The sequence below is a fragment of the Gekko japonicus genome, unplaced genomic scaffold, assembly GCF_001447785.1.
Source record: "Gekko japonicus isolate JY-2015 unplaced genomic scaffold, Gekko_japonicus_V1.1 scaffold4595, whole genome shotgun sequence".
NCBI classification, from domain to species: domain Eukaryota; kingdom Metazoa; phylum Chordata; class Lepidosauria; order Squamata; family Gekkonidae; genus Gekko; species Gekko japonicus.
This window is the reverse complement of record NW_015176114.1, coordinates 40531-54578: the sequence shown is the minus strand read 5'-3', so window position 1 is coordinate 54578 and position 14048 is coordinate 40531. Positions and strand designations below refer to the sequence as shown.

Sequence of the window (14048 nt, the reverse complement as noted above, 5' to 3'; positions counted from 1 at the left end):
AGGAGTGGGGAATCAAACCTGGTTCTCCCAGATTAGAGTCCGCACACTTAACCACTACACCAAACTGGCATAGCTAGTGTTGGCCGATCAGGACTGATGGTCTCCCATCCACTTTCATGTTCCTGCACAGCTGAAAAGTTCAGAATGTTCCTGTGTGGGTTGGGAAATTCTGGAGGTTTGGAGGTGGAGCCTGGGATGAGCGGGGTTTAGGGAGGGGAGGGGCCTCCGTGAGCTATAATGCCACCGAGTCCGCCCTCCGAAGCAGCCATTTTCTCCGGGGGAACTGATCTGTGTTGTCTGAAGATCAGCTGGAATTCCAGGAGATCCCGAGGCCCCCATTTGGCGGTTGGCGGCCCTATTGTGAGACAAGCTTCTGAGCTCATAGACTCATAGAGTTGGAAGGGACCTCCAGGGTCATCTAGTCCAACCTTGCCTGTGCCCGCCCCCTGGGCTCTTTACTGCCGGAGCTCCGCTCCTGTGTGCTTCTGCAGGAAATGACTCCTGAATTTATGCAAGACGTAGTCCATTGGCTTTACCTTTTCAGAGCATTGGGTCTCCGCTTAGAAGCACTAACGCTTTCCCACCCCCCTCTTTTCTTTTTACAGGCAAGGAATTCCGCTTAATTATCCTGAGCACCGTCCACACCAGGGAGAGCCTCCTGAATTTATGCAAGACGTAGTCCATTGGCTTTACCTTTTCAGAGCATTGGGTCTCCGCTTAGAAGCACTAACGCTTTCCCACCCCCCTCTTTTCTTTTTACAGGCAAGGAATTCCGCTTAATTATCCTGAGCACCGTCCACACCAGGGAGAGCCTCAGTAGCATCAGCTCCCCCAACCTGGACTTCTTCAACAACGCACGGGTGCTGAATACGATCATGACGAGGGCTCAGTCTCAGGTCATTGCCGTGGGGGACGCAGTGGCCTTGTGCTCTTACGGCCAATGCAGCAAGGTCTGGAAAGGCTTCATCAAGGAGTGCATAGAGAAGGGGACGGTGACTCCCAGGACCCTGATGCTGGAGGAGATACGGCAAGCAGTGTGTGACCGGGCCAGCTGGAACGGGGCTAGCCCCGAGTCCGAAGAAGCAGAGGAAGAAGGAAGTGACACCAGTTCCTGGTTTTCGAGCTCGGAGAGCTTGAATGTCGACGATCCCATCTTGCAGGAGCTCTTGGACGAGAGCACGGACGCCGTGGTGACAGTCTCCAATGAAGGGCTGCTAAATGTGGGGTCCGAGGCACCCACGGCCCGAAGCGGCATCCGGGAATACGTCAGCTTCCCGCAGGAAATCATGCAGAACTACCTGCGCATGCAGCCCAGTTTGTACAAGCGCTGCGAGTTCATCAAGGAGGGCTTTGATCGGGCGTCCGCCTTCACTCTGGACAACGACCCTCCCCTGGCTATCCAGATCAAAGGCAGGGTTCACTGCGGAATGGCTTTCACGGGGGACCAGGTCTTGGTGGAGATCCTGTCGAACAACGCGGCGGCCTCTAACCCCGAAGGGGGTTTGCACGGGAAGGTGGTCGGCGTGCTGAAGAAGGCCGAGTGGGAACGTACCTTTGTATGCATGATGGACGAGTTTGATCCTCGCGTCATGATCCCCATTGACCACACGGTCACAAAGATCTTTGTCCCGGGGCTGAAAGGCTCCCCCGACGTCCTCCCCATCCGCCGAACGGACAAAGCCGGGAGGATCCAGCTGGTGAAACGCGAGAAGATATCACAGGAACTCAAGAAGAAAAGTCTTTTTGTTGTCGAAGTCCTCAGCTGGCGGGAAGGCTTTTACTACCCTCTGGGGATCGTTACGGAACGGCTGCCGATGGCGTCGACTCTAGAGGAAGGGCTGCGGATCCTCGGCATAGAGTACTGTCTCAAAAACCAGTTCTCGGCCTCTGTGAATAAGGAGGTGGCCAAACTCACCTCTGGAAAGTTTACGTCGGTGAAAAGCGGGCGGAAAGACTGCCGGGAGTACCTTACCTTCACAGTTGACCCCACAGGTGCTAAAGACCTGGATGATGCCATCAGTATCAGAGACTTGGGTGATAATTACGAGATCGGGGTCCACATCGCCGACATGGCATCCGTGGTCCCCAAAGGCTGTGCTCTGGATACAGAAGCCAAGAACCGGGGGTCTACTTTTTATGCTCCTGGGGCGGAACCAGTGTGCATGTTCCCACCTCAGCTAAGTCAAGACTTCTGCAGTCTCCTTCCGCAGAAAGACCGGCCCGTGATCTCTCTCTTTGTCTTGGTGAGCAAGGAGTCGGACGAGGTGGTGGAAGTTCTGTTTAACGTGTCCACCATCCGCTCGGATCGGCAGCTGACCTATGAGGAGGCCGAAGGGATCATCCACAGCTGTTACAGAACAGAAGCCCCGTCACTTTGTTTTAACACCCTGGAGCACTGTGTCGCGGTCGCGTACCACTTCTCCCGAGCTCACCGGTTAGCCAGGCTCCATGAAGACTGTTACTATCATCAACTGGACGAAGATAGCTCTCTGGGCCAAAGATGTTCTCACCAGATGGTGGAGGAATTCATGATCATGTTCAACAGCTTTGTGGGAGAATTCCTCACCACTAGGGATCCCACCGGAAAATTAACACCTCTGCGGTGTCAGAGCGAGCCCAGCCCACAGCAGATTACTCAAATGAGCAACAAGTACAAAGATATCATCCCTCTGTCCATCCACCTCTCACACCATCTGGGAGCTCAAACCACTGGAGACCCCCTGGAGACTGGTAGCGAGTTTGTTCTCCTGACTCCATTGTGGGATCATCTCAGGTCAGCCGCGGGTGCCCGTGATTTCCCCAAGATGCTTGACCTGATCACAACAGATGACATCCACCCTAAACTGGTGCCTGTGAACTTGGAGTTCCGGAAACTCCTGAGCCGTTCCTATTTTGTGTGCTCCAACTCGTCCGCCCAGTCAAAAGTGGGCCACTACTCCCTGCACGTGGACACTTACACGTGGGCTTCCTCTCCCATCCGACGCTATGTGGACGTTGTGGTCCAGCGACACCTTCTTTCTGTGCTGTTGAAGAGCCCAGTCCTGTACTCCTCAACGGAGATCGAGCTCCTTTGTCACGATTTCACCTGGAAGAATGGAATGGCGGCGGCCTATGAGAAGAAGGCCCACTCTTTGGAGATGGCGGCTCAGTTGAAGCGTCAGGTCCAGCAGAAGTTTGCTTTCGTGATGAACGTCGAGGAGATGGCCAAGAACTGCAAGGTCTTGTTCCCCCTGAACAAGGACACCCTTCCAGACCCTCATCCCATCAACTACAGAGCTCTACAGTTGGTCGAGCAGCCCGTTTTTATCGCGGAGCGAAACAGTATGACGCTGAGATGGAAGAGGAGAACCTACTCCATCAGCACCAAAAAGGACTGCACCCCCAAGTCGTTGACACTTCGGGACGGTGCCGTCACCCTCTTCAGCATGGAAGTTTGGCGAGATATCCTAGAGGCTGTCAGGAACAAAGATTATGGGATGGCGGCCTGCCTTCTCGAGGAAGGTGGCAGCAAACAGTCGAGAAATGTGGGGAGGATGGCGAGAAGCCGGTGCTCACATTACGTAGAACTGTCCCGGGAGCTCACTGCCGGGGACGTCTTGCACCTCCAGCTCACGACAAGCGTCCATCGGGGTTTCTTGGTGCCGTGCGTACAGCTGTGGGCCGTGGCTCCGGGCTTCGACGTGTGCCTGGAGCACACCGAGAAACCCGTCGAATGCTTTTCCAAGTACGCCGCGCAGGCTTCCAAGAAGAGCTATAAGGATGCCGAGGAGTACCGCAGAGTGTGGCTGCCTCTCTGCGACATGGAGTCGGCTTCGTGCGCCGTGGCGGCAAATGACTCCATCGTCCTTTACGATGTCCCCGTAAACTGGGAGAAGAAGAGGACAAGGGAAGGGAAGCTCCAGGGGACGTTTTCCTTGACCAAACAGTTCCTCAAGGACTGCGCCATTGAAGTCGATTTCCAGAACTGCTACCTGTGCATCCGCCTCGAAGGCCTGAAGCGCAGCAGAGACCAGGACGACGTGGAGTCCCTTAGCCACAGCCTCCACAACCTCAGTTTGGCCAAGAAGAACGTGGAGACGGACAAATTGATGGTCGATCCGGCAACGTACACTTGGGTGGCCCACGGGCGTACCGACGAGTTTAATGACGACGGTAAATCTGATCGCCGTGATGAAAAGATGGTACAGTTCTACGTCAACTTCATGTCCACGGAAAACATCCCTGTCGAGATCACCCAGAAGGTCTCCCGGTTCACGGTGGAGCTGATTCCAAAGACGCTGCCTGATGTGTAAGTCTTCATAAGCCTTCATAAGAGTCAGTTTGGTGTAGTGGTTAGGAGCGCAGACTCTAATCTGGGAGAACCGGGCTTGATTCCCCCACCCCCCCCCACATGAAGCCATCTGGGTGACCTTGGGTCAGTCACAAGTTCTCTCAGAGCTGTTCTCTCAAGGTCAGTCCTCGAGAGAACTCTCTCAGCCCCACCTACCTCACAGGCAATGCTCCCTCTAAGCTGTGGAGCAAAAGTTCTACTCTCTGTGAGCTACTGGCATTAAAGTTGTGAGCGAGCGATTTGGCTGCTGCATAAATTAGTTTGCCCTGGAGCTGTCCTTCCTGAGCGAAGACAAAAATCTGTAAGCTGGAGGCTAAAAAACTGTGAGGAGGAGGAGATTGGATCTATACCCTGCCCTTCACTCGGAGTCTCAGAGCGGCTGACAAAGTCCTTTCCCTTCCCCTCCCCACAACAGACACCCTGGGAGGTAGGCAGGGTTGAGAGAGCTCTGACAGAAACTGCTCTTTTTTCAAGAACAGCTCTGACAGAACCATGGCTCACACTAACTCAGCTTAGAGGGAACACTGCTCACAGGGTGTCTCTTGTGGGGAGGGGAAAGGAGATGGTAAGCCGCTCCAAGACTTCTTCAGGTAGTGAAGGGCAGGGTATAAATCCAGTCTCCTCCTCCTCCCCCTCCCACAACATGGAATTCACTGCCACAGGAAGTGGTGGCGGCTAGAAGCATGGACGGCTTCAAAAGGGAATTAGATAAGCAAGGCAACATAGTGTACAGTCTCTTCCAAGGTCGATTAGGGTGCCGCCTCCTAACATGGAGGACCTGGCCCCAACACCAGCACCAGCTTAATATCCAATAGCCTGGTGCTTGGGGGGGGGTCAACAGTGGGAGGGCTTCTAATGTCCTGGCCCCACTGCTGGACCTCCTGATGGCACCTGGTATTTCTGGCCACTGTGTGACACAGAGTGTTGGACTGGATGGGCCTTATGTTCTTACAACTACGCCAGATGTAAAATTACCAGCAATCTTGAAAACGAAGTTTGTGTGTGTGTGTCGGGGGGGTCAACGATGACATTCTATTATGTTGGACTGGATGGGCCTTATGTTCTTATGACTACGCCAGATGTAGAATTACCAGCAATCTCGAAAACGAAGTTTGTGTGTGTGTGTGTCGGGGGGGTCAACGACGACATTTTATTATGTTTCTTTCCCCCTTGGGTGGAGGACCAATTTGGGAGAAAATTAAAACATACGTAATACCTTCCTTGTCAGCCAGAAACTTATTTTATCCCTTTTAACATAAAAGTTTAGCCCAGGCTAACCTAATCCCGTCAGAAGGTAAGCTAAGATGGGCAACCACCAAAGGAACTCCAGGGTTGCTACGCAGAGGCAGGCAAGGGCAAACGACTCCCTTCCATCCACTTTTACCGGGCTGGCCCAGGCTGGCCCAACCTCACCAGATCTCGGCCCTGGTTTAGTACTTGGATGGGAGACCGCCAAGGAAGTCATAAGAACATAACAGAAGCCCATGTTGGATCAAAGCAATCCCAAATTTTATCTAGCTGTAGGGGTTTTTGTGTGTGTTGGGACTCTCCCTTCCTTCCATTTCGTAGCTATTGCCAGTTTGGCCGCTCTGAGTAAGATGATTATCAAGCGTTTTTGAACCCGTGGAATCTAGTCCTCTCCCCCAAAGATTTAGGAGTTGACAGGCTGCTGAGAGGCGTATCTCCAGATCGAGGCAAGGGGGACTTCCTTCCACGCTGTCCTCTTCCTCGGAAGCCCTTTCCTCACCGTCCCCCTCCTCTTCCTTTTTTCTCTTGCAGCCGGAAGGAGGACGCCGTCTGGCGAGTGAAACACGCGACTGAACTTGCGAAAAGTATAGCGCTCGGAAAGAAGGTCCCCGAACAAAGTGAGTGGAAGCATATTGCGTGGAAACGCATCGTAGGCAATGTTCCCTCTAAGCCGTGGAGTCTCATGAGCAAAAATTCTACTTTGTGAGCTACTAGCATTAAAGTTGTGAGCGAGCAATTTGGCTACTGAATAAATCAGTTTGCTCTGGAGCCCTCCTTCCTGAGCTAAGATAAAAATGTGTGAGCTGGAGGCTAAAAAACTGTGAGCTAGCTCACACTAACTCAGCTTAGAGGGAACACTGATCGTAGTTCGTAATATGAAGAAGAATAGATCAAGACGGGTTACCGCGTTAGTCTGTCTGTAGCAGCAGAAAAGAGCGAGAGTCCAGGAGCATCTTAAAGACGAACAAAATCTGTGGCAGGGAGGTGCTTTTGTGAGTCACCTGCCTGCTTCTTCAGATACAGCTAGAATGTTGAGTCCGGCATTAGAAACCACAACATTAAAAAAAACAGTGGAGGGACGTTTTAACCTCCCAGGTGATTCAGTGGCAGGCCTAAGAGTAGCAGGAATTTCAAAGGGAAATAGAAAGAGAGAGTGCTGAACTGCAAGATGGGTAGCAGGCTAGTCTGTCTGCAACAGCAGAAAAGAGGAAGAAGAAGAAGAAGAGATTGGATTGATACCCCGCCCTTCACTACCCAAAGGTGTGTCTCAGAGTGGCTTACAAACTCCTTTCCCTTCCCCTCCCCACAACAGACGCCCTGTGAGGTAGGTGGGGCTGAGAGAGCTCTGACAGAAACTGCTCTTTTTTTCAAGAACAGCTGTGCCAGAATTATGGCTTGCCCAAGGTCATCCAGCAGGTGAAAGTGGAGGAGTAGGGAATCAAACCCGGTCCCCCCAGATTAGAGGAAAATTCCAGTAGCACCTTAAAGACTAACAAAACCAGTAGCAGGGTATGAGCTTTGATGAGTCACTGCTCACTTCTTCAGATACTACAAAATGGGTCGCTGTGTCAGTCAGTCCGTAGCAGCAGAAAAGAAGAAGAGAAGAGATTGGAGTCCTACCCCGCCCTTCACTACCCAAAGGTGTCTCAGAGCGGCTTACAAACTCCTTTCCCTTCCCCTCCCCACAGCAGACACCCTGTGATATATACTGGCAAGTGGAGTGATTTCAGATACTGAATGACATTAGCAGGCAGATGAAAAATCTGATATCACTCTACCTAATCTATAAGGCCGATGGACTCCCGTTCTAGCTGAATCTGCAGAGGTGAGCCGTGACTCGTGAAAGCTCCTCCCCTGCCATAAATGTTGTTAGTCTTTAAGTTGCTCCTGGACTCTTGTTATTTTCTACTGAAGAAGAATAGTTTGCTTAAGCGTTTACCTACTTATTGCAGGCATTTGCACATGGCTATTCCTCTACAGCTCAAAGTGAATACGTTTTATTTATATGTTTGGGGTACTTTATATACTCGTCTTTCAACCCGGTTCTCCCTGATTAGAGTCCGCGCACTTAACCATTATACCAAACTGGCTCTCAAGAGTCCAGTGGTAGCACCTTAAAGACTAACATTTGTGGCAGGGGAGGAGCTTTCGTGAGTCACTGCTCACTTCTTCAGATACAGCGAGAAAGTGAGTTCCTGTCTATATATTGGCAAGTGGAGTGATTTCAGATACCGAATGACATTAGCAGGCAAATAACAAATCTGAAATCACTCTACTTAATATATAAGACAGACGGACTCCCTTTCTAGCTGTATCTGAAGACGTGAGCCGTGACTCACTAAAGCTCATCCCCTGCCCCCAATTTTGTCAGTCTTTAAGGTACTCCTGGACTTTTGCTCTTTTCTACTGAAGAAGAATAGTTTACTTAAGAGTTTACTTACTTATTGCAGGCATTTGCACCCTGCTTTTCATCTACAGCTCAAAGTGAATAAGTTTTATTTATATATTTGGGGTATTTTGTATAATCTTTTTCCTGATACGGTCAGGGTAGGTAAACAGCAATGTATGCTGTACAAAAATAATCAACACGCAACAACGTACAAAGAGCCATGCTGGATCAGACCAAAGGCCCACCAGGTACACCATTCAGGGGAGGGACTTTGGCTTGTTGGTAGAGCCTCTGCTTGGCGTGTAGAAAGTTCCGGGTTCAGTTGCGTATAAGGCAGCTCTGTGTGTTCATTTTGTTTGGACCGTGGCTGTCCAGCTGCCTCTAGGAAGCCCACGGCAACAGTATCCTCCCGCCCTTTCTCCCCAGCAGCTGACGTAGATAGCCATCCTGCCTCTCTTACTGGCGGGAGCAGGGATCAATCCCGACTAGTCGCTCGGGTTGGGAAACACCTGAGATTTTGGGGGTGGAGCCTGAGGAGGGGCGGGGCTTGGGGAGGCGAGGGGAGGGGCTCCGGGGGGGTATTGGCATGGCACCCTCAAAAATCTCCCAGCATTTGCCAAGGCAGTGCTGGCAGCCTTAACCTGAACGGCATCTCAAGTTGGACCTGGAAACAAATAGGCAGCCCGCAAAGGGACTCCGGGAGAAGCAGAACGTGGTACCGGCCGGTGGTCTCTGATAACAGATCAGCTGCCGCATTTTGCACTAGCTGAAGTCTGCAAGTTGTCTTCAAGGGCTGCTCATAATGAGCGTGTTAGAGTAATCTAGCTTAGAGATTTACCATAGCATGGATCGTTGTGGCCAGATCAGACTTCTAGGGAAACAGGGTCAAACTACGTGCAGCTAATAGATGCTAGTTCCGCAGGGCCTGCAAGACGGAGCTCTTCCGCCAGGCTTCAGAGTTGGTCTTTTGGAGAGAGAAAGTCTCTCCTTGTTTTCTCTGGGTTTTCTTCTTTTTGTGCACTCGATGCACGCAGGGCTTTTGGCGGGGGGGGCGGGTTCAGTTTGGCGCCCCTAAGGGCCGTCACGCTCTAGGCGAATGCCTTGTTCGCCTAGTGAGGGAGCCAGCCCTGGGTCTGAGTAGACAATACTGACCTTGATGCATTGATGGTCCGATTTAGTATAAGGCAGCTCCGTGTGTTCATTTTGTTTGCACAGTGGCTGTCCAGCTGCTTCTAGGAAGCCCACGGCAACAGTATCCTCCCGCCCCACAACCCTGTCGTCCGCTAGGGACGTCCCGCTCCCCCCGATGATACCCGCACCAGCGGTGGTAGAGTGCGGTGAAGGAAAGGCGTTGATGGAATAATGGTGGCGGCGGCTCCTACTCAAAAGCCTGGCGGAAGAGCTCCGTTTTACAGGCCCTACGGAACTGTACAAGGTCCTGCAGGGCCCAGATCTCCTCTGGGAGCTCATTCCACCAGGTAGGAGCTGCCACCGAAAACACCCTGGCCCTGGTCGTAGAGAGTTTGATGGTATCCCCGACCGTAGTGCCCTTGGGGGATCATGCGGGGAAATGTGTGGTTTTTTAGAAAATGGAATCCTGGGTCCCATAAGAGCGTAACTGTGTTGGTCCGCAGTAGAGCAGCTAGATTGGAAGCCGGTAGCACCTTAGAGACCAGCAAGATTTTGGGGATATAAGAAGAGGAGGAGGAGATTGGATTTATACCCCGCCCTTCACTCGGAGTCTCAGAGCGGCTTACAAACTCCTTTCCCTTCCCCACAACTGACACCCTGTGAGGTGGGTGGGGCTGAGAGAGCTCTCTCTCTCGAGGACTGCCCATGAGAGGACAGCGCTGAGAGAACTTGTGACTCACCAGCTTGAAAGTTTATACCCCCAAAATCTTGCTGGTCTCTGCTACCAGACTCGAATCTAGCTGGGTCTAATACAGGGGTGGCCTGTATATTAACTGTGGTTCGGGAGCCGCATGTGGCTCTTTTGCACATATTGTGTGGCTCCTGGCAGGGCAGCTGCGGAAGCTAAACATCATTAGCAAACAAGTATCATTGAACAAATAAACATCATCAATATCTGCTGTTACCCCTTTTTGTTATTGTTCTTGGCAGTCTCGTTTAACGTTAACAAAAGGCAAATTTGCATGTTTTCCATTAAAACATGTAATATCTGATCATGTCTTGCGGCTCTCGAACATCTGATGTTTGTTCTATGTGGCTCTTAGCAAGTGTGGCCTCCCCTGGTCTAATAAGTCTTCCAGGCTTTCGTCTGAGTAACAAATTTGGATGACTACTGTAGGCAACGGCAAATCGAAAACAGATTTAACTGACTTGGATCTAAGATGCCTTGAATCAGACCTAATTGACGTAGCGCTCAGTGTAGGGGTGAAGTCAGCATGGGCGCACCTCTGACTTTTGGGTTTTATTGTCTTGTTCAGTTGTCTGGTTCAATTGTCTTGTGCAATTGTTCAGGAAGCCGGTCTGAGTTCGTTGTTCGTCACCTGTCTCCATGTCCCATTTTTTTGTTTGTCGTTCGTCACCTGTCTCCATGTCCCATTTGATGTCGCTTTGTGTTGCAGGCCCTGCGGGATCTTCTGCAGTTCCGCAGGGCCTGCAAGACGGAGCTCTTCCGCCAGGCTTTCGAGTAGGAGCCGCCGCCCCTACTATACCACCACCGCCCTGAGGTCCCGATTAAACATCTATTATGGAAGAATCCTTCTGCCGTCTTCATGGGATTTTTGGACATTCGATCCGCCCTTTTTAGTATGAATGGCACTGAGCACTTTGTTATTAGATTTTAATATGTAGTGTATGTTTTAAATTGTTCTGTATATATTGTTTTATCATGGCAAGTTGTTCTTGCTTCTGTGAGCTGCCCTGAGCCCATTGGGGAGGGCAGGGTATAAGTACGAAAAATAAATAAATAAATATTTTTGTTTCATATGCAGAAAAGCAGCAGTCCAGAGTCTTGACACGCATAAGCTTTGATCTACCAAGAAGCCACAGGAGACTCAACCCTAGCCAAAACCGTGCCATTTTTGAGGCTCTGAGGAAGCCGTTTACGCTCATCCAAGGGCCTCCAGGTGAGATGAGAGCACGGGTGGAGAATTAATGGGCAGTGGGCCATGGGGTCGTTAACTCTGCTCCAGTTATGGTCTGTCCTTGTTTTAAAAACAAGGTGCAAAATTACAACGAGGTATATAAAAAATCGGGGCGTATTGTAGACTGTAAACTTAAAACATTGCCTGAGTCCAGATAATGTGCAGTTCCGCAGGGCCTGCAAGACGGAGCTCTTCCGCCAGGCTTATGAGTAGGAGCCGCCGCCACCACTACCCCACCACTGCGGTGGTTTACCTTGTTTGTTGTCAAAACCCAGGGCTTTTTTGTAGCAGGAACTCCTTTGCATGTTAGGCCACACACCCCTAATGTAGCCAATCCTAATGAGTTTCTGCCGTTGGGTGTGGCCTATTATGCTAATGAGTTCCTGCTGGGCATGGCCAACTTGGGAGCCAGCCGGAACTCCGTTCCTGTGCGTTCCTGCCCAAAAATAGCCCTGGCAGTACCTCTGCTGGACCTCTGCCAACTCTTCTCTCGCCCTCTGTATGCCTCTATTTTGGATATATTTTTTAAAACAAATTTTATTTTATTTTCCAAATGCTGGATATTTTTTTTAAAACAAATTTTATTTTATTTTCCAAATGTAACCTATAACAGTGAGAAAACATAACAGTATTACATTGCCCAAAATAAAATAGGAATTGGTTTGTTCATACGATCGACTAGCCTTAAACGAAAACACATATCATCAGCCTATGCACTGGTTACTGACCTTAGTATGTTGACAGCTACTGAAGCAATATTGTCAGAAACAGAGCCAGTGTTTGTCTTTAACAAATGAGGGGGGAACCACTTCTTTATCTCTGAAAGAAACTGAATTCTTCACAAAAGGCGTTTGATCGTCTTCTTCTTTTTTTTTTATTAAAATTTTTATTTTCGGTTTTACATATCAGACATTCCATCAGTATTCCTTATATAAATAGTAGAGTCATTAAGCCTTTAACAAATCTTCTAACCATTTATACACCTTCTGCCATCTCTTCGCATGTACCTTCTCATTTTGGTTTCGTAAAGTCAAACTCAAATTATCCATTTGTGCCAGTTCTAATATTTTCAACGTTAGTTCTTCTCCAGAGGGTATTATTTCAGATTTCCAATTTTTAGCCAATAATAGTTGAGCAGCAGTTATCATATAAACTAGTAAATATGATTCTTGCACATTATAACCATCTGGGATTATATTTAACAGATACATTTCTGGTTTTAGTGCTAATTTTTTCCCCCAGGATTTCCGGAATCATCTTCCCCACCATTTTCCAATAACCTTGTATTTTACTACATCTCCACCACGTATGGCGTTAGATCGTCTTCGATGGAATGATGAGCTATTCCGTTTGCTATTTCCCCCCATAATAAGAACATAAGAACATAAGAGACGCCAATGTTGGATCAGGCCAAAGGCCCATCCAGTCCAACACTCTGTGTCACACAGTGGCCAGAAATACCAGGTGCCCTCAGGAGGTCCAGCAGTGGGGCCAGGACATTAGAAGCCCTCCCCTATTTCCCCCCATAATGAGCTGCATCCAAAGTTTGTCGTACCACAAATCCGTGTGTGTGTGTGTGTGTGTCGTGAGTTTGATTCCCGCCTAGCAGCAATGACGAGTCTTGTCTGCTGCAATTAGTATGGGAATTATTTCTCTCGTTCGTTTTGGTGGAGAAGGATCCGGCCATATTTCACATTTCTAGCTGCCTTGAACCATCAGGAAAGGCGGGATGTAAATGTTTCAAATGAGTAAATAGCTTGGTTTTTACATTCCTTGAGAGATGTGCTTTTTTTCTCACTTTATTGTACCGTGTTTCCCCGAAAATAAGACACTATCTTATATTTATTTTTTCTCAAGAAGACACACTAGGGCTTATACCACAAATGCATAGAAATCCTGCTAGAGCTTATTTTTGGGGTAGGTCTTATTTTTGGGGAAACAGGGTAGCTATTTTCACCCTCCCTGACCTGGATTGCCCAGGCTAACCCGAACTTGATAGATCTTGGAAGCAAGTCTGGTTAGTATTTGGACGGGAGACCACCAAGGAACCCCAGGGTCACCACGCGGAGGCAGGCAATGGCAAACACCACCTCTGGACGCCTCTCCCCCACAGGGTCACTATAGGTTGGCTGTGACTGCACGGCGCTTTCCACCGCCAATTTCAAAAAACAAACACTTTTTCCTCCCCTCGTCTAGGGACCGGGAAAACCGTTGTCGGTTTCCACATCGTTTACTGGTTCCACCAGCTGAATCAGGAGACCAGGAGTACTGAAGTCAAGGAGGAAGCACAGAGCCACATTCTGTACTGCGGGCCCTCGAACAAGTCCGTCGATGTCGTTGCGGGTGAGTCTCCTTCCGCCGATGATGATGACGTCTGCTACAAGGGTCACTGCTGTAAGCATGACCCGAGATCAGCAGTCGAGAATATCCACAATACATAAGAACATAAGAGAAGCCAGTGTTGGATCAGGCCAGTGGTCCATCCAGTCCAACACTCTGTGTCACACAGTGGCCAGAAAAACCAGGGGCCATCAGGAGGTCCAGCAGTGGGGCCAGGACACTAGGACCCCTCCCCCTGTTGCCCCCCCCCCCAAGCACCAAGAAGACAGAGCATCACTTGCCCCAGAGCCCCTATCTATACCTTGTGGCTAAGAGCCACTGATGGACCTCTGCTCCATATGCTTATCCAATTCCCTCTTGAAGCCGTCCCTGCTTGTAGCCGCCACCACCTCCTGTGGCAGGGAATTCCACATGTTAATCACTCTTTGGGGGAAGAAGGACTTCGTTTTATCCGTTCTAACTCGACTGCTCAGCAGTTTCATGGAGTGCCCACAAGGAGTTCTTGTATTGTGAGAAAGGGAGAAAAGGACTTCTTTCTTAACCTGCTGTATCCCATGCATAATATGCACTTGAAGCACAAAATGGATATTCTGTACAGAAAATACACAGTCAATAGTAATAATGAAATTAT

At 49.8% G+C, this 14048-nt stretch overlaps 1 protein-coding gene across 1 annotated transcript in view; it reads left to right on the top strand.

The window, feature by feature from the left end:
* The window catches only part of HELZ2 (helicase with zinc finger 2, transcriptional coactivator), a gene marked incomplete at its 5' end in the record, with an annotated part of 58909 nt that overhangs the window by 23358 nt on the left and 21503 nt on the right, over nucleotides 1–14048 (top strand). The window contains 4 exons of the mRNA XM_015426771.1: nucleotides 763–4288; nucleotides 6110–6199; nucleotides 10941–11059; nucleotides 13274–13420. Of these exons, the coding sequence (XP_015282257.1) occupies nucleotides 763–4288; nucleotides 6110–6199; nucleotides 10941–11059; nucleotides 13274–13420 (3882 nt within the window). The remainder of the gene's footprint in view (nucleotides 1–762; nucleotides 4289–6109; nucleotides 6200–10940; nucleotides 11060–13273; nucleotides 13421–14048) is intronic.